General features: G+C 36.8%; 1 protein-coding gene across 14 annotated transcripts in view; it reads left to right on the top strand.

The window, feature by feature from the left end:
* The window catches only part of DMD (dystrophin), a 1,160,159-nt gene that overhangs the window by 1,026,648 nt on the left and 108,780 nt on the right, over positions 1–24,731 (top strand). For all 14 annotated transcript variants that reach the window (XM_055801176.1, XM_055801179.1, XM_055801178.1 and 11 more), the window contains 2 exons: positions 5,993–6,071; positions 18,765–18,825. In XM_055801176.1, the coding sequence (XP_055657151.1) occupies positions 5,993–6,071; positions 18,765–18,825 (140 nt within the window). The remainder of the gene's footprint in view (positions 1–5,992; positions 6,072–18,764; positions 18,826–24,731) is intronic.

The following is a 24,731-nucleotide window of genomic DNA, read 5'->3' as shown; positions in this document are numbered from 1 at the left end:
GAAGAACAGCCTCGTACTGCTTTGGCAGCTCTGTGTCAGTGAGAGAAAAGAAAGAAGCTTTTTCAGCTCTTGGGAGGAGAATTGCTAGGTAACATTAAAGAGGGCCTTGTAGAAGCCAGTTTCCTTTGATATGCAGTTAAATTGGATGTGATTGGAGTCAAGGTCAGGAAGCTGTGGAAATGCTATGAATATGGTTGGGGAATAAAAGGAGTGTTATTTTAATAAGTATTGTGTGTATGCATGCTTATTAATAGAGAAAGTTGCCCTCTGTTCATGAGAACACCCTTTGGTGAAGCAAATTTTGAAAAAGGAGATTGTTATTTTTGCTTCTGCACTAAATATAGTGGTTTAAATGAGACTCTTCTTCTCCTTTTTTACTTGCTATTTCCCCTCAGAATCCCAGGCATATTCAGCCATTCAACAACTGTATTAACTCCTAGATTTTGCTCTTTTTTTTTTAAACTGGTGATCATACTTCTATTGTCTCATGTTAATAAGTGGTGAAAACTGCTACTCGCACACCTTCATACAATTTGCCTGTATTTGGGGCAGTATAATCATGTAATAAGTGTCTATATATTTTGCTGCATGTGCCATTAGATGCCCTTACAAAAAAGGATATTAATCTGACCTCAGAAGCGTTTATGCTGTTGCTGTTATTTCAAATGAATAGTAATTCACAGAAGTTAAGCTCGTATGTAAATGTGTAAGTTCACTGAGTGGGATAAGTGATATCTACCTGACCTCCTCACTCTTCTGTCAATGATCTTAACATAGAAAGTGATTTGGCAAAATAGAATTTAACAAAACCTATTCCTCCTTCCCTATTTGAAGTTGTGCTCTGTGTGGATCGAGAGATGTTCTAATATTTGCCTATATTTTGTATACTTTATTCAGAAGCAAGAACATCCAGAGAAATATGGTGAGGAAAAGTTTCATTTTCCATTTAGGAAAAATAAGAAAATGTTTTTCTCTTCACTTTATGTTGGGATTCTAACACCTGGCTAGCATGTCAGTAGACCTAGAAATGGTGAATCAGGAAAAGGGAGAATTGAAATATTTTTTCCATTATAGTATTAATAAACCCCTATCAAGGTAGCACATGACACTATTAAGTCTTGTCAATGACAGCATGATTTGGCTTAGAAATAGGGGTAGCAGTAACTGCTGTTTGTTTTTATGAGCATCAAAGACAAAAAGGTCTTTTTTTTTTTTTCCTAGAAAGAATAAAAGTCAACTTAGAAATGGCGGACATATATACAAATTGTGCAGGGCAAACACAGAAAGAAAAAAGCATTAATTAAGAGGTCCACCTAGAAATAAACCAGGATGAGCCCCAAGAGATGAAACTTGCAAAGATAAGTGATACGCAGTCATATAGACTGCTCATTTGCTAGTTTCGTGCTTTCAACTCCATTGCCTTGTCAGGTAATGTTGTCACTGTTGTCATATGTAGAATTGTTTTGGGTTTTGGGGTGAGTGTTTTTGTGGGGTGCTGTATGTGGTGTGCATTTGCACATTTATCATTCACATTGGCCAGGAAAGCCAAACACAGTTGCATATCAGATGAATCACTGCAAGAGGCACAATTTGAATATATCAAGAAGGGAGATACAAAAATAATAACATATTGGGTATGCTTTGTTCTTCATTTTTACAAAAGGGTGTGTCCAGACAAAGGACAGTGATAGAGAAGGTAATTAACTTCTAATTCAGGTGTGATTCTTGAGTGAGTTTAGAACCCCCAAAAGTCCCTTTATGAGTTGCCTCAATGGTAACAAGGGTGGTGGCATTCACATAGTCACCTGTGACATTCCTTGCTTGCCTGATGTTTTCTTGCTACACAGGATCATGTTATAAAAATGTTCTCAGTTAAAACCCAGCAAAATAATAATAATAAAAAAGATAATGTAGTAGTTGACCCAAGTCAAATCTTTCAAACCCTTATCCTGATTTCAGTGGAGCTGTTATAACAAGTGTTTTCAGGGTTGAACCCTTCAAACTATTCCTAACTACATGACATAGCTTTGCTTTTGTTATTGTCATAATTTGCTTAGCTGAACCTGATTATGTATTCGGTTGATATGCTACATCCAAATGATGGTAAACAGAACTTGTTTCATCAAATGTTTTCAAAGTCTTTAAAGGAGAGGAACTTTAAATAACTTTTTTTTAGTTGTTCGTTTGTTTAGTAGAAGTGTTTGTTCCATGTCAATATCACTTTAAAACAATATAATATTTTTAATATTACCATCTTCACCTTCAAGTATAATGTTTATCACACTACTGTGGCTCTTTCACTTGTTATGACAGAAAGAAGATAAATGTTATGTACAGCAGTGGATTAAATAAATAATGGAAATGCATGTATCTTCAGTGAAGAAAAGCAATAGCTCAAGTATCCTGATTACAGAAAATCGTGATGCTTGTTTTAAATTAAAATCAGATACAAAAAGATTATGGTCTGTTAAAACCAAATTCTCATATCTTGATTCAGATAAAGCAATAGCTGACTTGTTAGAAAGCCACCTGTTGATATTTTAGTAACTTTACTTGTGAAGAAATACTGTAGAGACTTTTACCTAAAAGATACCCAAATCCAATCCGTAGTCCCATCTTGGATGTCATGTACTGGTAGTAGTACTTTTTTGAATGATTACTTTTTGCATACTAGTCTGACTAAGCTCATACTAGTAGGAAGAGACTACTGAAGTCAGAAGACTTTTTTTCCTTTGGCTACTGAGACATGGTGGTGTGGTGTGGGCCGTTTGCAGAACTTCATTAATAGCATGTATGCTTTTTCTTCCATTTAAGGCAAGGAAAATGAACACTTGAATCGGATTGAAAATTTTCACACACAGCTCCATCATTTTGTTCTAAGGAAAACTGCACTTGGTTCAGAGCATAGCACACAAAAATGCATACGATACTGTTTGTGCTTACATTGGAGCAACCTACCTCAACTTGAAAGAAAACTAGACAAAATTAAAAATTTGGGAATTACCTGTGGCTTATTTTTGAAAATGAATACACAAAATATTTACGTGCCAGTGAGAATTTTTTTCAAGGATTACAAATCAATTATGAAGGTGGATATGATTCTCCTTCTCCAGGTAGATAGGGTGTAAGCCACAAAGCCAAATCTGACTCTGATTTTATTGGATCAGAGACACATTCTTCTGTAATTTTAAGTAATCATTGTTTGGTCAGGTAGATGTTTGGTTTTTTTTATTATTGTTTAGAATAACCCCAGTTATTGTGGGTTCAAATTCTGTGATCTTATCACTTACATCTTAGTAAAATTTGTAGAGACTGACTGCAATAATCTTCCTTGCTCTACCATCAACAGTGAGTTCATCTTTTGGCACCTAAAAGGTAATATGCCAGTACATCAATAAATTGTATTTCCTGACAGCCAAATGGAATAACTTTTTGTGTTCCTAGGTGATATTTCCTAGAGAATACTCAAGATTTCCCAATGTTTTATTCATCTCTGACAAAATCTAACTCTAGCAGAGGTATTTCCTGGCTCACATCCAAGGCTGTTCAGTTTGAAAGTTTACCCTAAAGTGTGTAAGACATTTTATTTTGCTGGATAAAAATCTGTTTAATAAATTTGTGTGGCTCAAAGCTCACCTGAATATTTTTAAGTGATTGAAGTTCTCAGCTTTAGCACACTTAAAGAAGCTGTATGGGCTGTGAGTTGGCAGTAGTCATACCTACTAGAGTTCCCATACTCTATTCTGACCACAAGCTGGCTGTTATCATTTTCCTATATTAAACATTACTCCCTGCTGTGTATTTGTAGAGCTTTCATTGTCTTTAGATATTCTGCATGCCAAAAAGTACTTTTTCAGTCCTAGCTGACTTACTGAAAATTAAGTACTAGTATAAAGGAGGAGCCTTATGTTTCTTTACTGACCAGTAATGATCAAATGACAACATACATATGTTGTGACTTTCATTTGAAGAGGATTTCAAAGAGTGTATATATAATTTGTTAACATTTTTTTCCAGTATTTTTGTTTAGTTTATGTAACTTTAAGACTATCTTCCTAGTCTTCATTGCAAGGCCATTTCTTGATTAAATATAATATCACATTAGTTTATTCTTCTATACTTAAGGTAATTATATTGATGACCAGAAGCAGCCCTATCATTGTTTTCTATGCACTTACAGACTTCCCTAGCTTATATCTATGCTGTGAATTAGGTGTGAACTCAAGCCCAAAGCCAGTCCCCAGTAGGAAGCATTGCTTTACGGAACATCTGTCTATGCAATTCACTTTAGCTTTAAATTGTCCTTTACCCAGCCGCCTTCTACCCACAGTTTCAGAAGTTATCCAGAGTTCAACCTCTTCCTAGGCTTAGTTTTGTCTAGCTGAGCAATCGGCAAGATTAAACAGAATAAGCACAGGTCACAGGATGGAGCCAGCACGTGCCTCCCTTAAACCCACCAGTATAAATGTTGTCGTGTGAGCAATTCTGTATTCAAGAAAACAGTAGAAATAAGAACTGGACCTATGTGGTGATATGCTAGCAGATGAGCTGTGTGTGTGGGGAGGTGCTGGTTAATGGGCACTAACAAAAAAAATCACATTGATAGTGTCTGTATAGGAAGCCAGAAAAGAAAAGAAGGCATAGAAACAGAGGAAGCTGCAGGAAAAGCATCTGAAAAATGGCTTAAGGAAAGGGGGCTTCTTGGTCATAGTGTCAGTTTTGAAACTGTAAGCAAAGAAATCATGTCCTGATGTTAAATTTCTGTTGTGTTTAGAGAAACAAGATTTTGGGGGCTAGAGGTTATTTGGCGCACACACACAGTTATTTCAAAGAGCTAGTAAATTCTGTCATCATTTTTCCCTTCTAATTGAATCATGCCCAGTTATTATACAATTGCTCCTTCCTACCACCAACCAGCAAAATCCCTGAAAGTTTTAAAAGGTGGATTGCTTTTTTACTTGTGCAACCTATTTGTTTCCCTGTTATGTATGCCACAATTAGCACAGTAAAAACAGACCAATCATTTTTACCTTCTGCTTTGCCAGTGTTGATACAACACTTTTTCTTACAGGCAATATTTAAGTGAATGTGTTTTCTATCCATTATTTTAATTAACACATTTCTAAAATATTCTATAATTACTTTCAAACATTTTTTTCCTTGCTTTACCTGATCCTATTCTTAGGCCTAATTTAATTATCGTATCCTTGTAGCGTGTAGGCTATAAAGCTGCTGGTAGATGTCATTCATACACTATGGAATCTTACAGCAACCACTCCCCCTTGACTGCTTGCTTGATACTTAACTCTAATGGGATTTTCAAGGGTAAAGATAAAACCAATCTTACAACCAGCATCTGTGTTTTCATTCAGTAAAGCAACCCAATAAGACATTAGGAACAACATGTTCTTCAAAAGACTCTTCCAAGGAGAGGATCAAGAGACTAGGATTTGACTATTTAAAAGAACAGAGAAATGTTTGTATCAGATGCTCTTTGGTTACTCTCATTTCAGCGCTCAGCTAAAATATGGTTATGTCCACATTAAAATAGATTACTTTTCACATGCTGATTTATAATAGTATACTCTCAAAAAGTACTTTTGAGGTAGTTCTGTAAAAGTATTAACATAAAAGAACTTTTCTGACAAATATTGGCAAGCAACAGTCATATTCTCATCAGGTACATAAAGTCAGGCCAATTTGCTATACCTTTTTTTCTCAGCCTTTTCATTTTCAACTTGTTCTAGCACCAGTTGGGGGGGGGGGTGGGGGGGGGGGGAGCTTGGAAAAAAACACTAAACACCAAAACCCAAACCTCTTTTGACATACTTTCTTTTGGGTAAAACACATAAAAACTTAATTCAGCCCTGAGGAATAATGATTTTTCCAGGACCCTGCTTAATTTTAAACAGGATATTCTCTAATGAAAAAAGTATGACTATAATTGCTACTTGTTTAGAAGAGAGTAATTTTTTTTCTTCTCTCTTAACAGGTGGCCATTGATGAGCGCATCAGGCAACTGCATGAAGCTCACAGGGATTTTGGCCCAACTTCCCAGCATTTTCTTACCAGTAAGTAATTTCCCATTTTTCTGGCTCAGCTGGCATACACAGTTTGTAGCCATATGCCGGTTATCATTATGATGAATTTCTATTTTAGACTGTATTATAAAGTTATTCATTTTTTTCATTACTGGGAGTGGAAGTCTGTTATTAAATAAGTTTATATAGGTCGGAGTAAAATGAAAATATCTGCTAGTACCAAGTCTGTTTGTCCTGTCAATGCAAGGCTGGTCTTCATTGTCTGAATAGTCCCTTTTAGGACTAGCAAATTAAAATTATGTTAAAAATTGTAAGAGTTTCCGATTATTGAAATACAGAAAGGATGAAAAAATATTAAATTTGGCTTATCTGTTCAAAGAAATATTCAGCTCTAAAAAGGGGCAAAATCAGACCTGCAAGAAAAATATTTTGCAGGATTTTATCACTAAGCAGAGCAATGAGAGGATCAAAACATACTGGGAAAGTGGGCAGAAGGATGGCAGTTAAGTAAACTTATTACAATTCTGCATAAAATATAATTGCTAGTAATCCCACTCCACCTCCATACACACACTCTTTTATCAAGGATGTTTTGAAGTACACTGAAAGACAACTTGAAATACCTTCAAAGCTCCAAGTCAATGACTAAAGTGAAGCTTCTCTAAAGGCCATGCCTTTTCTATTGTACTTCAATTAAGGAAAGTAAACAGTAAAACTTTATTTAAGATATTATATCAGCAGAACAGAACACAGTCACAGGATAATGGTCTCCTGCATGCAGAGGGACAAGCTATCCAGACATCACAAATAGATGTTACTGCACAGCAATGTTCACAGTGGGGTAGAGAACAAACTTTTCTTCAGCTGATACTGCATTGTAATTTTAATTGGTTGACCGTGTTTCCACTGAAAATCTCAATGAGAAATTGGAAATTTTCAGTGCGGTGAACTGCAAATTCAAAACCAGGGTCAATATTGTGCCATATAAGCATAATGTAGGCTCACAATGATTCAACCCTGCATCTTATTTTATGAAATTATTTTCCTGTGAAGAAATAAGCCTTATTCTTATAATTTCTACTACTTTTTCAAAATCATTTTAATTAACTCTTAATCATTGGGAGTAATTTGTCAGCTTAATATATATAACTGCAAATCAGACTCTTCAAGATTGAATGTGCAAGAGTTGTTATGGGTATATGACATGAATGCAATATGAAGATCTCACAGTTATAGCGGGTACTATTAAAGTATCGTTTCCACACACAGACTTGGTATAAATTAGCTGTCAATGACTGTTAGCAAAAGAACAGATAACAAAACCAAGCCACTGTGAAAGTCTTTCTGCATCCGTATCTTCAATATGAAAGCCTGTTTGTCTTCTGACACACAGTGTATTGCTGGTGAAAGAATAAATGTGAAGGGTAAATTAAGCAAGCCTGTATTGCAGTCTGGAAGAGACTAGAGTGACCCGAACGTTACTACACTGAGGAGCACACCGTTGCTGGTGCTGAGTGCAGCCAAGCAACCTGGGGGACAGTTAGGTCCCAGACCCTTTCTGTCTTATTACTGATAAACTAGATCAATCTAAAAGCTGCTCAGAGTCATGATAGTCATCTCTTTTATCCCACCCACCATCAGTGAGACACCGAGACAACACGTTATTCTGTGGACTAACCGGGGCCAGCAAAGAATCAAAATCATTCTGGACACCTCTCAGCACTTGAGAATTGCTTTAGGAAAAAGAGCCAGGTGAAAATGTATGACTTTGGAAACAGCCAAATCACTGAGAAAAAAATGCACACGTATATTTGTTCTCTCTTTCTCGGGCATGTGTGCAAATACATATTCTTATATGCGCATGCAGAAGTTAGGTGTTTGAAGCACTGAAAATATCTACAGAATCCTTCCCAAGCATAAGTGTTCAGTCACTAAAAAATGCCAGTGCATCTATCAGTCCCATTTTTCATAAGTATCAAATTCCAAAAGCATCAAGTTTCTCAGTATCATGTACTATTACTTCACCTGAAGAAAACATCATGCTTATACAGGTTTTTCATGTACCACATCTGCTGCAATGATGGAAGCACATCTGTTGGAGAGGTAGTGCTGTAGAAGAGAGTGCCAAAGTCTTTGTCATCTAGCACTAGTCTTGTTTCTGTATCTGTACTTTGGGGGATGAGCAATTCAAACATAAGCATTGTCAAACAGAATTGGGCAGGTCAAATGGTTTGTGAACAATCTTTCAGTACATGGCAGAGTCCAAGCTGGATCAGTCTAGCTGTGGCAACAACAGTGAAAAGGTCAATCATGTTAATTCTGCTCTCTGGCTTTATTTTACAAGGCCAGTTCACAGACCATTTTTATCTAAGGAGCTGAGATACACATATCAATGCAAACTTTAATAAGTAAAGAAAATAAGCAATTTACTGGCTATTTTGTGCCTAATGTATATGCCAGTAACAATCAGTTCATCCTCTCAAACTCAGTATCAACTTTCCCTCTACCATACATGCTTGCTCACCTTAAGGAGTGAGTGATGGTCTTTAGCTCCAAACTGTTTATATACCGATATGAAAATTTGTCCTTTTAGAGGTGATCTACCTTTAAGTACTTCTGAAAAAAATGTGGGTACAGTAGTCAAGTTCACATTAAATCTGTCACTGAATTGCACTTCTGTCCTATCTGGAAGAAATAAACATGAGCTGCTAATCTGCAGTATTTTTTTTTTTTAATGTGTTTGTGGTCATTTATATACAGAAATCACAGCATCCTCTGTTTCTGCTTGGTTGGAATTGAAGCTGCATAGGGCTTTAAAAAGCTAGCACAAAAGCCACGGTGGAGTGATGCAGGGACCTCATACTTGTCATGCCCTGTGCAGGCAAAGAATCAAGTGGCAGTCCCTGTTTCTAAGCACTTGAAGTCTGTTGTAAGAGCTATTCTTACAGCTGTTTCTGAGACAGATGGGAAGGGAGCTAGAGAGATAAGGAGTGCAAATTATAATAATAAAAAAAAAAGTCTCCTCCTCTGTAGCGTTTTCAAATTAGGGACCATTTTTCTCCATTGTCCTTTCATGCAGTTCAACCTTCTCTTTCCACTCGTTCTTCTGAATGACCAGGTGACAGTGTTTAGCTATACTGTGGCATAGGACAATTCAGACATCTCCTGGTTGAAAGTTTAAAAAGTAATGACAAAGGAACTAGTATGCACTTGTGTCTCTATAGCAAGGCTTTGGTCTTCCCTCAATTATAAAGGACTTTCAGCAAAACTGGCCCTTATTTTTCTGCTAGCACGTGAACTTGCCTCTCTCCAAGCCTCCTACATTTTTTTGCTGGGTGCTGTCACCTCTCTCACCCTTGATCTCCTGATCAGTCCTTCACGCTTCCCCAAACTAATCTCACTTTGACAGTCTCTGAAGAGTTCCAGCTCCTCCTCAGTTTATTCCTTGCCAAGGACAGAGGCTCCCAGCATTCACAGCAATAGTTGTTAAGATATAGCTGATAAATGTATTACATGTGCAAGACATTATATCATGAATCACTGGAGTGAGTTTGTTAGTTTTGAAGGTTTTGCTGTTTAATTAGAATGATCTAAATCAGGGTGTAAAAAAATAGAAAAAAAAAGTCTCTTTATTAAAAAGAAACTGTTATGAATTTAGCAAAGTAATTAAAAACAAACCCGTGATCCTTTCATGGATGATGGTGCTTAATTTGGAAACTATATGCAGTAACTAAGTGTGAAAAAGAGTACCTGCAAATTTCAAACATAATGCCAGTTCCAGAGTTGCCAGTGACTCCTCTAGAATAATGTTACTTTTCTGACTTCGCCTTTCATTCTCTCTCTCTCATGCTGAGTCTTACAAAGGATGGGATTCATTGTCTCTTTTGGAGGACCCACCGATATTTATCTTAAGTTATAACTTTTTTTTTTTTTAAGACACATCAAATGAGAGGTAGGATTTATGTCAGATTGTTATGAATATCATTTGCCAGCCTCCTATCAATCCTATTTTTAATGTGATGGTTCATTCACATGCATTACTTGTGATTGCTGAAAAATGGAAGGTATTGCATCTTTTAAAAGCATAAGCAAACCTTGTAATTTACTGTCCAGCTCCAGTATGAGCCATGTGTTAGTATGTATAGCATGTCAATGAAGTGACTACATGAAATAGTGCTCAGATATAACTGGCAATTACTTACAAGTGTGACTGGAAGACCCCAGGTGCTGCTTCTGATTCCCAAACTCAGAGAAACATGGACTTTCCTCAAGGTGAAGAACCTGGAAACACGAGGAACAGAAAGAACATTTAGGTTTGCAAGTCTAAAAGGTTGATTTACATCTAGTTAACATCTTGTGATTTGTATTTCCCAGACTACAAGCTTCTGCTATCTGGACACATCAGTACCAGACTCTTAAATCTGCATACCTAAATGTGTGCTAGGACCGTAATTTAACTGGAGATACCTAACTATGCCTTCAGAGTTTGGACTTCCAAGCAGGAACAGCAGGGACCTCAACACGAAACGAGGCAGCCATAGCAACTTTCATTTAGAAACAGAAAGGTTACAAATACTGGAGCCAACAATTTGCTTTGCAAGCTAGCAATCAGAGTGCAGCTGCTGCATTTTATGTCAGACAACTGTTGCTTAAAAATAAAAAATATGATCACAAGAGTGGGCTATCCAACAAGCTCTCTCCTTCTCAGGATAAGCTAAGAGCTGTTCAGGTTCAGCTCTGTGGTTTTTTTCTACTTCTTTCTGTGCCTTCATTTTCTTACAGTTATTTAGGCCACTCTCTTGAGAAATTGGAGATGTGGGTCTGAATTCCTGCAAACTGGGAGAGAAGTCAAGTACTCACATCTCCCATGTTCTGGGTGAGTGCTTAGATTATTATGCAATGCAAAGATTAGGGAAGCTCTTTCTTGCACAGGCAGACATCTTTAAAAGGGCAAGTTCTGCTAATTAAGACTTCTAACTTTAAAAATGACAGGGCTCTAGGACTCTTTACCCATCCACCTGATAGATTATTTTCCAGTGCTAACTGCTATAACTTTCTCTCATATTTGTCACTGCACACATTATATTATATTGTCTTCCAGATGTCACTTTTGATGTGCAGACGTTGAAGACCATGTTCATTCATCCATGTATTTTGGATATATGCTTTAATATTTTTAGATATCACACTGAATATTTTGAATAGAAAATATTACCAGTTAGTAAGATTAAGGTAGAGGATAGGTGGTCACAAAAGAATCAGCCTAACTCTTTGAACTCACTGGAAACAAAGGGGTTTTATTATTGCATTTAAATATGGTCATATTAGCTAGAGAAGCTTGATTGCTAGAAAACTTATTTTTTCTACTTTTGTATAAATGCAAGATGACTGCATGTGCTCCTGAGAAAGGAAAAAAGAAAACTATGAAAGAATCACCAAAGAAAAGTTCACAGGTCTTGCCATCATTATTATCATGGTGAATTTGTAGCAGCACTGGACACCAATTCAACCTTGATTTGTGTGGTGGGTGAATCACATTTAAAGTTAGGGGATGTAGAGGAATGAAGGCAGTGGGTTGATTAGCATTGATAACATGCAGCTGTGGCCTTGCCTCAGAGGCAGCGGGTTGATTGACATGGATGATGTGCAGCTGTAGCTGGTTCCTGCTAAGTGGTTAAATAGCCCTGAGGATTGTGGGAGAGGGGGTTAGGTGGTGGAACAGCAGTGTGGTCTGGCCTCTGGAGGAAGGAGGTGCAGCATGGACAGTAGACTGACCAACGGTAAAGCCTTGTTGCAGCCTGCTAGTTTGTTTGTACTGCAACAGGGGGAAATGTCTTCAGTCCATATGTCTTCAGAATATTGTGATTTAGCTACAACTTTTGGTAGTGCTAGCCTTTGCCTGACTGCTAAAGGTTTTTAAGAGAGATAAAACATTGGCATATTTTGAGAGAATCTCTTTATTCTTGTTTTTGGAATAAATTAGTGGAATTAGTTTTACATTGAAAGTATGTCATCAGGTCATACAATCACTAGTCCTTCTTTTGTGGGTTTAAATTTTTCCATTATGTTGTTTCCTCACATTATCTCTCTGTAAAACAATGTTTGATTCACAATGAAATAGGAGTTATGGAATTCTAGCTTTATACGTATGTTTCCCTCTTTCCTGCACTTTTGTGCTAAGTGACCCTTTCCACTATAATACACTGGAATACAAATTTCTGAGCAAAATTATAAACTTAGTTTTCAAATGAGGCTGTTCTCCCTCTCTCTTTACCTGGAAGCAAGCAATTTTTTCCTTATAATTAATATACCTTGGGTTTGTGTAAAAAGGTTTCCGATAAAATATCCCTCATAATGGTACTTAAAAATAATTTATTCTAAATGTTTTTGGCTTGTGTTCTTGGTTTTCATTTGTCACAAACTTAAAATTATGTGTAGTATTTATTTTAAAGCAGAGGTTTCTTTGGGGGAGTAGTCAGGAAAGTTGCTGGGGGTGTTTTTGGTTGGGTTTTTTTTTTTTTTAAACAGCCTGATTAATTTCTGTGTTTTATCCTTGGTTGATAGACAATCTTATATTTTGCAATGCTAAATAATTTGCAAGTAATCAACTATTATTTTTTACTCTTAAATATAAGACTGAAAAGATGAGTTGTTGTGTATTATACAATTGTCCACTGTCTGAATTTGTACGTTGCTAAGACAAAATCTTCCCCCCAAGTATTTTGCAATCTTTTTGAGTAACATTGAATCTATGAAGCCTAAATAAAACCTACTTCATTTTTACACTGCCACGTTTAACTCTGATGCACTTAACCATGTGCCCATATTGCCATAAGAGGTTCGTTGTGTTCAGTTTAGAAAATTCTTTTGTCCTCAAACTCCAGGACTGTGGTACAATAGGCATATTATATATGTGTGTGTATATATAAAAGAATGCTTCTGTTATGTTTTGCTATGTGAGACATGGAATATTTACCAAAGATTAATTTTTCTATTTATCTCATTCCATTGGCATAAAAATCACCACCAATTTGATTAGGTCATTTTCTGACCTCATTTGATGAGCCAGTTTTAGAGATTTCATTTTTAAGAGCATAAGAGTGCAGTAGAAGTTAGTAATGTGATGTACCTGTAACTTGGGATATGTGGATCAATACAGACTATATCACTTTGTTGTATTTCTTTATTAAACAAGTAGATGCTTGTATTTTTGCCATTCTACAGTAGTGGCATGACATTTAAGAAAATAAACATTAGATGGGTTTTATATTTTGTGTTACAAGTGGCATTTGGAAACTTCTGGAAACACTGTTCATGACTAAAGGTGTGCATTATTTAGGTTGTTTCATATTATGTTGACCATAGGCTGCAGGTGAGAAATTGTAGATTGGCTGGAATCTTTACAGCCAGACACACAGGATGAAAAGGTCTCTCTTATTACTTTTGTGAACTGACTGTTGTAATCGGCCTTGATCACATGCTGAACTTTTTAAATGACTAATAATCCCTTCTTCAAATTGGTTAGAAGTGTTCTGGAAATGGTATATTTGGTAAATGTCTGCATGTGCACTACAGCAACAGATGGGGCTGCTAGCACTGCAGAGTAGTGTTTGCTTGGGTTTAAGAACAGCAGAATCCAAGCTGATGAGATCTCTATCTCAGAAACGACTGCACATCCATCCATGTGTGCAGCATTGTGAGCTATGGCTTGGAGCGGAACAAACCGCATGCAGTGTAGTTCTTATGAAAGACAGGTTTTGATTGATGTTTCTGCCTTGTAGCTTCTAAACTGTGTAGCCAATGCATTCTGACATCAGTTTCTCAACAACACAGTGCAACCTTAGACTTCAGTGTTACACAATGTAATCTGATTGTTCTTCAGTCTCACCTAGTATAATAATAAATGTAATTTAGAAATTATCTATAAATCTGGGGGGGATAATATATTACATATGTATATGGACATTTGTTGCAAAGTATCTCAAAGAACTTAGATTATGCGAACACTTCTATTGTGCCACTGTCACACTGGCATACGTATTGGAGATGGCATCATGCCAGCGAATATCATGAACTCATTAAGGAGGGGAAACATTGCTTTAACATATTCTCTCAGGAAGAGAAGCATAAGCTCTTTATAGTCTGTGGAGAGCAATAGATTCTCATTTATAATGTTCTCATTTGAAAATAATTGGAATAGTGCTCAATGCATCTTCTTTGAAAGGTTAAGGTACCTTACAGGGATGTGATCTTCTGATTCTTAGGGAATCAGTCTTTCCAGACACAGATTGTCTCATTTCATCCTCCCTGCTTGCCTTTATCTGAAGTCACCAACTCCATATCTTGCTGCAGTGAAAATAATTGGTATGAAAACAAACTTCATGTGAATAAATAATCAAAGTCCTAGCTTTATGTTTGCATAAAGATACTAATGATGATAATGCTAGGTACAACAATGTAAGCCATGCAGGTAGGGTTCCTAAGCTGAATCAGTGAATTATTAGCATTATTACAATGTGAACATAATTAAGCACCTTGCTGAGTTACAGCTACTATGGCCACCAAGCAGGTAGTGCAGGTCTTGATTGTGAACAAAAAAAGGAACTCAGCTTTAGTTATCATGATGCTGAAATGCTTATATAATTTCTAAGAAAAAAATAGAGAAGATATATGCAACAGTATATGGTGTACGGGCACTGGGTGGTGCTACTTGGTGTTTTCCTAGTGTCCTAAACCTGTTTGCCAGTACTTCAAGCCCTAGTGACAAATCAAGAGTCAGAAGATTTTCTTTGTATTTACAACTGAAAATGTACACTCATGCTGTCATATAGGGACTAGAAATGTGTGCTGACTATGTAAGTAAGGACCACTGAGAGTAACTTTTAAATGTGGACATGCTAAATTTATTCTTTGAATAGCTGGAGGAGAAATAGTTTACTATTAGTAAACACACATGTATTTTTCATTATGTTTGTAGTGCTAAAGTGAGATATTTATAAGATTGTTTTCTGTAATATCAACACAGATAAAACTATACTGTCACCCTATTTAATATTTCATTCAGATCCCTGCATGTATTTAAACATTACTGGAGTTCAGAGTGCCAGCATGCTACTGTTTCATTATATATTCTACAAACAAATAAGGGCCTAGGCTTACCGTCGAGAGCCACGTTCACTTAAGTTGAATAAGCAAAGCAAGTAACAGATGTTAGCACACCAACAGAAAGGAATAAAACTCCCAAATTAGGTAACCATTAAAATATATATCAATGCAAATAAAGTATAGGGAGATTTAAATTAATTCTTAAAATGCTCCATATTTTGTTGTAGTATTTCATATTAGTCAAAAGCATTACTAGTAGCTGGGTGTATGGTAATGGGTTCTTATGCTGTGCAAACTAGAACAATAAAACACTTTTGAATTACGCTTTGCAAACAGGAAACTGCTTCTCAGGTGCTGTAGCATGCAGGGCTACTAGTGCATCATATAAAAAAGCGAGAGTTTTAGATGGACTGCTAAAACGGTCTTAACCATCAATTAAATATATATGTCTGTTACCTGCACTAACTTTGTAATGGATAGTAAACCTGTACTGGTAACCAAAGATAAGAAACAGCTGTTCTCAGCCTCTGGGCTTTGCCAAAAATGGAATGATTATTCTCTTAGCATAGCTGTAAAAAGTACTGTGTGTTTTGTCAACTCATATTTATGCAAGGCTAGAATCATCCAGGAAACCAAAAATGTATTATAGACAGCTTCACAGCAATCTCTTGAAGGAACACTAAATCCAATTATGCAGAACATCACAGAATTGTTTGTTATTCCTACAGCACTTAGTTCTCATGAAAGCAAAGTATTTGTTCCTTTTCTAATGTATCAAGAACACTATCATAAGCAAGAATCTGAGATAAGTTATGACTGCAAAGCTCTTACTCAGATAAGTTCAGAAGCAACAGAAAAAATACACCTTCCAAAAAATATGCAGCTATCTATTCTGTGCTTAAGGTTTATTTTTAATTCAATACCTAAAAGTGGAAGAACTGTAGCTTTGTGCTGTTCCTGTTGGGAATATTAATGATACTGTGGGAGAGAAATATGTAAGAAGGTTGATTTTTAGTTAATACTGAAGGGTATTTTATTTCAATAATTATAACTTAGTATGATCCTCTTCAAATTAGTCCTCAGATAATAGCAATTCCCATGGTTAAGAAACTTTACCATTTTCACCAAGTAGGAATTTTAAGCCTATTTGATGGACCACCTATTAACGCACAGGTTAGTATTACTGAATAAAAACATGGACTGTCAAAGGCTTGGTGATTTCTTTGTAAAATAAAATTGTAATCTATGTCTCACGCCTTGGTTTCAGTTTCCTATCCTCTTCTGGGTTATGGAGAATATTGGATCAGTCACCAAAACTACACTTACATCAGTTTACCTTCTCACCAGTAGAAAGAATAATTAAGCATCATGGTTAAAAGAGTTTTGTATGAACCTAAAGATAGGGTTAAAAGTAGAACATGTTCCCTTACTTTAAGGTAGTTAACATCAAAACATTACATGATATTCTATTTTAGATACTTTTTGCATTCCTATAAATTATATAACAAATTGTACCTTTACATCGACTGAGGCTATAGCAGTACACAGAAACAGAGAAGCTGCGTACATCTTACAGCTGCAGCTCATGCTACCAAAAAGAGCAGCTTAATGAACAGCAACCTTACCCTTCACAATTCTTCAGCTACATAGTCTATGAACACAGAACAAAATGGCAGTCCCTGTCCCAAGAAGGAGCGTTTGATCACATAGTATGTGTATATTTGAGTATTTGTATTTGAAAATGCACGCGGTTCTGCGTTCTTGTGCGTGCAGCTCGTGATGCAGACTTCAATCGCAGTGCCGCGTGCTATTTTTAAGATCTAATGCTGTAATTGGAATTCTGTGTTTCTTGCACAGTTTGAGAGTTCACTGTTTTCATCGTTCATACCTTTGAAATTTTGCCTTTGTTTTTTAAAGACTACAGAGCTGTGTAAGTAATAGGAAAGCAAAACAGGTTAGCTACAGAGTGTTAGTAGGGGGCTGGAGACCTAACCGCAGGACCTACAGAGATGCTGTGGTAGGCTTTCCATAACTCCTTGGCCACCCGCAATCTAAAACAGGATTATCACATTCATATTTCTTGCAAACATATTCCTTCCTTTCCCTGGCTTTTCAGCCCTAAAATGTATATGGAACCCACTGTCCCACTCCCCAGCTTGTACCCTGTTCCCAGTTGCTTTTCCTTCTCCTTTTCAGACCATCTAGTATATTTCCAGCTTCCTTCACTGCTGCTATCTGATTTATCTCCCCTCTGTGGTGTCCCTAGCCTCCCTCCAGCCCTCCTTCACAATTCCTGTGTATGCAACTGTACCAAAACAGCGAGACTGCACTATACACCCATTTTTATAAGTTTCATGTCTTTACTCCCAACTCTTGCTGTCCACACTCCAGTACCTGGGTGGGAAAGGGGCAGTATATCCCACTCTGATGACTGACTTTTGTTAATCTGGTTAACAGCTCTAGTACAAAATACATGCAATGTGCATATTGGTCATTTTTATTTGTATGGATTGTGATTTGTTGACTTTGTTAAAATATCTGCAGCTTGGGAGTGGTGTTTTTAAGTGTCTATTTTGAACAAGAGAAGGAAAGAAAACACTCAGAGACAAATGGGCAAGCAGCTAATTACTAGTTCTCTTCGTAACAATTTTCCTCTGTGAACAGCAGAGGTCACTAAAAAGAAGGGTTGCACGGGGTGAAGCAAACGGGATCCCCTCAAGCACTTTTCATCTATTTTTTTTTTAATTACTATATTAAAAAAGAAAATTCTTGGTTCTACTGACTTTGACAGATAATCAGAAAGATAAGGTTTTTTTTATTAAGAGTTTGTTATGGCCTAAACTATAAGTTTATAAGCTGCTTCTAATAAAAAAATAATTTACAATTGTTTTGCCAACAATTTTTATGAAAACTTTTTACAAAACATTTTCATTACATTGTAAGTTGATGTTGACATTTAACACTGTGATAGCCAAGTAATGGTACTTCCTCACTATTTCTTGTGATGGCACTGTCATTTTGTCCACTATTTGCTGTTATTGGAAGTCAATAAGACACAATAAGTAATTCGGAGAAAGAAAAATAAAATTGTTCTCCATTTAGAACAAGTCAACAAGAGTACTGAAAATACTTAGATGGTCTCTCAGTGTACCTTCACTCAACACAAAATGTAAACACACATGTAATTCTGTTCTATAAGGATGGAAAGCACTGACCACACAAGGAAAGAAATTGAAGAAAACCCAGTCAACCATATTCCTAGTAGGTACCCTATAAAATAAAATGCCAGAAAGACAGGTTATTTGCTCTGCTTTGTATTTGTTCTCTAAGCTTAGTAGTCAAGGAGGGGGGGGTGGGGGTGGGTGTATTTATCTTTGCAGCTGGATGAGTTCAGTTTCTCTCAGATTAGGACAAAAATTTCAGAGCAGCAGCTTAATCCTTCCTGCCTTCATGGGCAACTGAGCAAACAGATGTGGCAGAGTGTAAAATTGTAATTCTAGAGATTAACGTTGTCTTTCCTGTTTGCTTTGAACTTGACCTCCATGTTTCTCTTCTAGGTATGTTTGTATGTATGAATGTATATGTACATTTATTTATTTGTTTGTTTGTTGTCAACAGCTTCTGTCCAAGGCCCCTGGGAGAGGGCAATCTCACCAAACAAAGTGCCGTATTATATCAAGTGAGTATAAATTGTAGTTCATTCCAGCTATTTACGTTTGTCAATTTAAAGGATAGTTAGTAATTTTCTTAGGTTATTGAGAACTGCTCCTATGGTGCCTATATGCAAAGAACAAAAAGCAGTGAAGTGTGCAATAAATTTCACAGAGGTGTGCTAGTTATTTAAAAACACAGTAGGATGCACGGATTTGTAAGTTGTTTGGTTTTATGCTACTGTAAATCATTTTCAAACTAAGTAAAGCTTTGGGGTATCTGGTTATAGTTTAATTTGTACCATTGCCCACTGGAAAGTATGTATAGCAGATTTTGTAAAACAAGAAAAAACCCAGCACATTCAGAATTGCAGTTGTGAATGTGATACACTGGGGTTTTAACCTAGCAAAGCACATACTTTATATTACTTATTTGTTTAGGGACAGTACTTGGTAAAGTTTGTAGCTGAGAAATGACAAGGGACAAATTATTCCCTATGGACTATTCTTTTAGAGTTTAGTTCCAAAATTAAGCTAGTTTGCTTGAAGAGATGTGTACGCATTACAAATAAGAAGAAAATTTTAAGAAATCAACAGTTTGGAAATATCTGCTTCTAGTGCCCTAAACAGTGCCACTACACAGCAAATAAGAAAGAAGTGTTAATACATTTTTCCTTCTCTTTTTAGTTCTTAATTTTCTGTGGTATATGCCTTGAACACATACTTGAACACACATACATAACTTCTGAAGGAAATAGGTGATGCAATACTTGCAATAAAGACTGTAGTGCAAGTAACTGAAACATGGGTGCTGTTTAATACACGTATTCACGTGGTTCTTCCCTGTATTCCCAAAAGACTTTGAAAACTCAACTAGTGTCACTGAAGCCATCTGGTTGCAGATAGCTTTCGCGGTGGCACTTCAGTTGCAATTTTCACAACAAGGTGAACTGCTACAGCAGCTTTAAAAAAAGAAAAAAAGTCTTACATGCAAAGAAAACCAAGCCTGTAGTGTGATTCTGAGCTACAGTTATACCTGGCTACGCTGGTTTACTGTTGCGTTAGATTTGTTACTTTTCCAACGTTTGTATTTGGCTATGAATAATGAGACAGTCACAAGGAAGCTGGAAAGCTCTATCAAGGAGGAGGGGCAATCTACAGGAGACAAATGCTGGAAGCAAGTCGATGCTCTGGCATCTAAGAGTCTGTTTGTGGCACTAGTATGAAATAAAAGATTCTCCTTTTCTCTCTCCCATGACATGACTTGCTCTTATGGGGAGAGAAGCCCTGGCAATTCTTAATGTAGGCACAAGATGCATTTCATGCTGTGCTTCCCACCTCTCTCTGCTACTCACGTCCAGTAGCCATGAGTAACTGTGGACTCTGCTAAAATGGTCAGTGGTATTCTTGTTTATTCCTTAGTAGTTTTTCGTTTTCTGTTCTAGGACATTTACAGCTTCAAAGGAATACATTTGTTTTATTTTGTTCACTTTAGAAAATACCTGAATAGCCATGAAGAGTTGTAGCGTTATGTCGCGGATCCTGATTTAGGATCCTGCTGACTACGCTGATTTGTCATGAATGAGTGATTGAGATTGCTTAAAGAATCACAGTCAGAGGTGTTGGCAAAAGTGGTTTTAATACGTTGTTGTAGAAGTGCAACTTAAAGTTTGATGGCGCTGTTCACTCTATTACTTACTACATGGGGGAAAAAAAATAGAAAGGAAAATCAAGTTAGTATTGAGCTAGAATGATTTACACAGAGACCAGTGATGCAAAAGGGTAAGGAAGACCCTCCTGTTGAATCAAGAGGTTCAGAATGGACCCCCTTGCTTTCTGAACTACTTCTCAGAGAGTAGCCTACGTATGGTTAGATCCAGACTTAGTCTCGGACACAGTCAATGGTTTATGTCTAAAGGACTGTATATGTAAAGTCTGAAATAATTAATATTGAGTAGCTACATGGAATACGAATGTTTCATTAGTATTAACTCAGCATTTAGGATGTGTTTCACTTAAGGGCTGTCTCCGACTTGGGCAAGAAAGGATCTCTTAATCACAGGTAAGGAATCTCAAACCTTGATAGGCATCCCTGCTCAAGGGGAGAGTCACCTGGTGTGCAATTCAGGGAGAGCTCAAACTGGGCTTATCCAAAGCTCTGCCATTGCTAAAAGGTCTCTCTGTCTCGAAAAGCAACCTTGAGAGGCATCCTAGCTCAAGGACAGGCTTAGCAGGGAAAGCTCAAAGAGAGCTCACTTAGGCTGTTATAGTTATGGAATCAAGTGGTTGACTCTTAGTCAAATTGCGTGCAGTGGGAAAGGTATGCACAAGACTCCTTGTACCCACAACTACCTTTGTTCCTTGATAAATGAGTGGTCAAGTTTTAATGACTTTCACTCAGCAGTTACATTTATTCCCTTCTCCAACTGTCCTCAGTCATTTTTCTTTTCATTCATTCTCATTACTCATTTCTTTTCATTCATTCTCATTACTCATTTCTTTTCATTCATTCTCATTACTCATATTGCACACTTACATACAGTTAAATTGTTTTCTGTACCATTTTGGCTTTTAAACTTAGCATATTATTTCTTTAATCTTTGACCTATTATTTTTCTATCAGTTGTTAATTCTTTAACAGATACAGATAGCATTCTCTCCGTGTTTACATAAATTTTCTTTGTCATCAATGCAGAATGTTGGTGCTAGCCCCCTTTGTTAACCAGATTTGCTACATGTTTTATTGTTTTTCATTTTATCTGGATTTCCCTTGATACTTAACTGTTTTATCTTATTTTTTTCACATTTGCAATGACAGCATTTGATAAATCCATAAATTGGGAGGTACTTACTGCTAAATCTTCAGCAGCAATGTTTACTTATTGCTAGGTATCTTCAAGCCTTGTGATTTTTCCTGATTAAAATGCCATTTTTATACAGTTGATTAATCTGTAGCAACTAGTTACCTCTAAAGCTATCGCTTCAATAATTCTTTCTTGATTCCTTCTTGAATTGTTCAAGCCACTATTTTTTTTTTTTGTCAAATTGTCAGTGTAGGCAACATTGCCATGGAAAAAGTAATTATCAGCAGCATACAACCTGTTTTAGCTATTCCCAGTCTCTGCCATTTTGTAGTTTCTTGGCCTACTGTCAGCCAAATGGAAATTGCTGCCTAATGGCCTTGCACCAGCTGCTGTGTTCTGGTGGATTTTTTTCTCGACCCTTTTATGTGCTTCCCTCCTTAAGCAGATGACAAGCTAGGCCAATTGTTCAGCTCCATGTCTCTCTTCCCCAGCAAACTGAGAAATTATGTTTTTGTGTTCTAGGACAGTAGTATCTTGGTTTCCCAAGCAGCAAGTGGATATTGCTGCCCAGGTGCAAAGCACTTGCCCAGTGCACAAGGGGCTACTGAGTTAAGTAACTCCCTGTTTTGCCTCTGAATTAAAACATGTGAAATTGCTTGAAAACACATTCTATCAAACTCTTTTCTTTTTTATCTTTTTTTCTCTCTTGATATAGTCCTTGTGTCTAGTAGAGGATTTAAAGTTTTTATTAGATTAAAAAAAGAGGATATAAAAAATTAGTTTTCAGTTTCATCATTCTTGTTCTTTGAAGACCTTGATCCTACTCTTACTGGAGTGCAACCCAGAAAACGGGAAAGCAGAAGCAGGTACAGGCATGTCTGTACTCTTTAATAATATTTTAGGTATTCATTAAAATTTCTAAATTTAAGTTTTTAGGAGGCAAAACGGGCAATTACTGTACCTCAGAAATCTGAAAAGCAAATGGAAAAAATGCACAGCACAAAGACCACTGAATACACGTCAAAAGATTTTAAAAGTCTCTGATTCTAAAAAGGACAGATAATGAAGCTAGGGAGGCTGCTGATTTTAACATCGTAATTCAGGTTGGATCACATTTTAGCAGAGCTCACCCCACGATGAAAAGGATCTCATGTGTGCATGCATACACATGCACATTCTTATCTTGCAATCAAACAGATAGAGGAACTGCTCCAAAGCTGGGATAGGCAGCAAAATCAAACATCTACTTTGCATTTTGCAACATCAGAAGAAGCATTAAGTCATACTACACAACTGAATTACTCTTCAGTGTCTGTCCTTCCAGGGTGCGAGGGGACATAAAACAGCTATACTCTGAATCGTGTTTGCATCTCTCCTGTGTATGGCTTAGCCTGTGCTCAGCAAAGTTGTCCATTACACGGTGCAAGGAGGTCTTTGTTACCTTGGACTAAGGAGGAGGAGTCGGACAGAAGTCTGCAACATACTTTATCTCTAAAAACAAATTCAGTAGCCCTGTCATCATGATTTGTTGAAATTTAGTAGGTGACTTCTATCTATATTTGTACTGATCTTTGACATTATTTTTCCTCTGTATAACTGACTTGACAGTTAATAGTGTCTGTCTTCTTACCCTCTTGCGGTGCCCATTCTTTTGAAGGATTTAAAATGCTTCTGCAAAAATACAGTAGTCTTTCATCTCAGTACTTCCCACAAAGGAAGCCTTCCAAGTTATTTCCCAGCCAAGCTTATTTTCTTGTACAGATTAGTGCAGTTCACTGAACTTTGTCCTGCTGAGGACAAAGCTAGATTCTCAGGAGCATAGATTTGACTCCTTGAGAAGATCCATATGAGCCTATCTATATAAATTAGCTATGCAGTGAGCTTACTCCAAGGACTATGCGTCTCCACTTGCTTACTCTCTTTGACATTGTAGTTTCCTCTGACAGTATTTCACTTGCTTCAAACGTATTGGCTCGTGACATTTTTGTTAGTTTTAGATTCCGCAGTCTTTCTATACTTCACACTGGAGATCTAGCAGGCCACTTTCAATAAACATACTTCTTTGTTGTCCTAATTTGTAATCTCCTTTTTAATTGTGGTTTAACCATGCCGAATTTCAACACAGAAAAAAAAGCTAAGAGCCCTGAGTTTTCATTGTAAAAGCAGATTAAAGCCATGATTCTTTTACTTTTGTTCAACTTAGAGACGGGATAAATGAATCTATCTGAATTAAATTCTACTAAGATAAAATAAAGCAAAGAGTTGCTGTTCTGGTAAATCACTTGGGTTAATTGTTTCTTCTGCAGAATGTTGATAAGCACACGACACAAAAGCAAGTAGGAATTATCTGTCATTTGGAACAGAGAAAGACGTGGGGAACTATAAATAAATAATGTATGATTATGTATATGGAGTGAGTGAAGCTGTGAGCAAGCTATGAAAATCACATGTATGGCTGACAGTTAACCTATCTACCAAGAACCAAAAAAGTATTGTTTTGGTTTCTTTAAAGCATAGCTATTATGATCTTTCCCTGTCTTTCAGTTCTGAACTCTCCATAGAAAAACTGAAACTATTGTGAAGGAAAGAAAAAGTATAATACTTTCCAGCCTGCCTTTATGTGATGTAAATTATCATGCCATGTAGCATAAAAACTTAAATATCTGATATTTCTTGAAGGTTTGTCAAAGTGCAGAGTTTTTCTTTATCATCTGTAGGGCTGCGAAGCCTCAGTTCCAAAACTTGTCATGAAAATTTAAATGCAGAGTGTAAATAAATGGGAAATCTTGAGACTTCAGCTACCTTTAAAATGAAAGCAGAGGTTATAAACAGATGTGTTCCTGCTGACTGAGCAAGAGCACTCTGGGAAGATACCATGGGTCTGCTCTTCATTACCAGCTGTCAGCAGGGAGTTACTGCCCTCACATGTGAAGTAACTGAAGGGGATTTTAATTTGTTTTGAAATGAATTATAAGTACTCAGCAGCAATTTGCTCATATCTTAGCTGATGTGGGGGCTGGGGGCAGGTCTGTAGCCTCTCCTTAGGGGCAGGAACTGATGGAAACCATGTGCTTTCCCAGCAAAACAGCGCATGTAACGTAGGGCCTGCTGCAGAGGGCAGAGAGCGGCTT

The sequence above is a fragment of the Falco peregrinus genome, chromosome 4 (genome assembly GCF_023634155.1).
Source record: "Falco peregrinus isolate bFalPer1 chromosome 4, bFalPer1.pri, whole genome shotgun sequence".
In the NCBI taxonomy this organism is placed as follows: Eukaryota; Metazoa; Chordata; class Aves; order Falconiformes; family Falconidae; genus Falco; species Falco peregrinus.
Note: the sequence above shows the minus strand (reverse complement) of the source record. Positions and strands in the feature narration are given on the sequence as shown.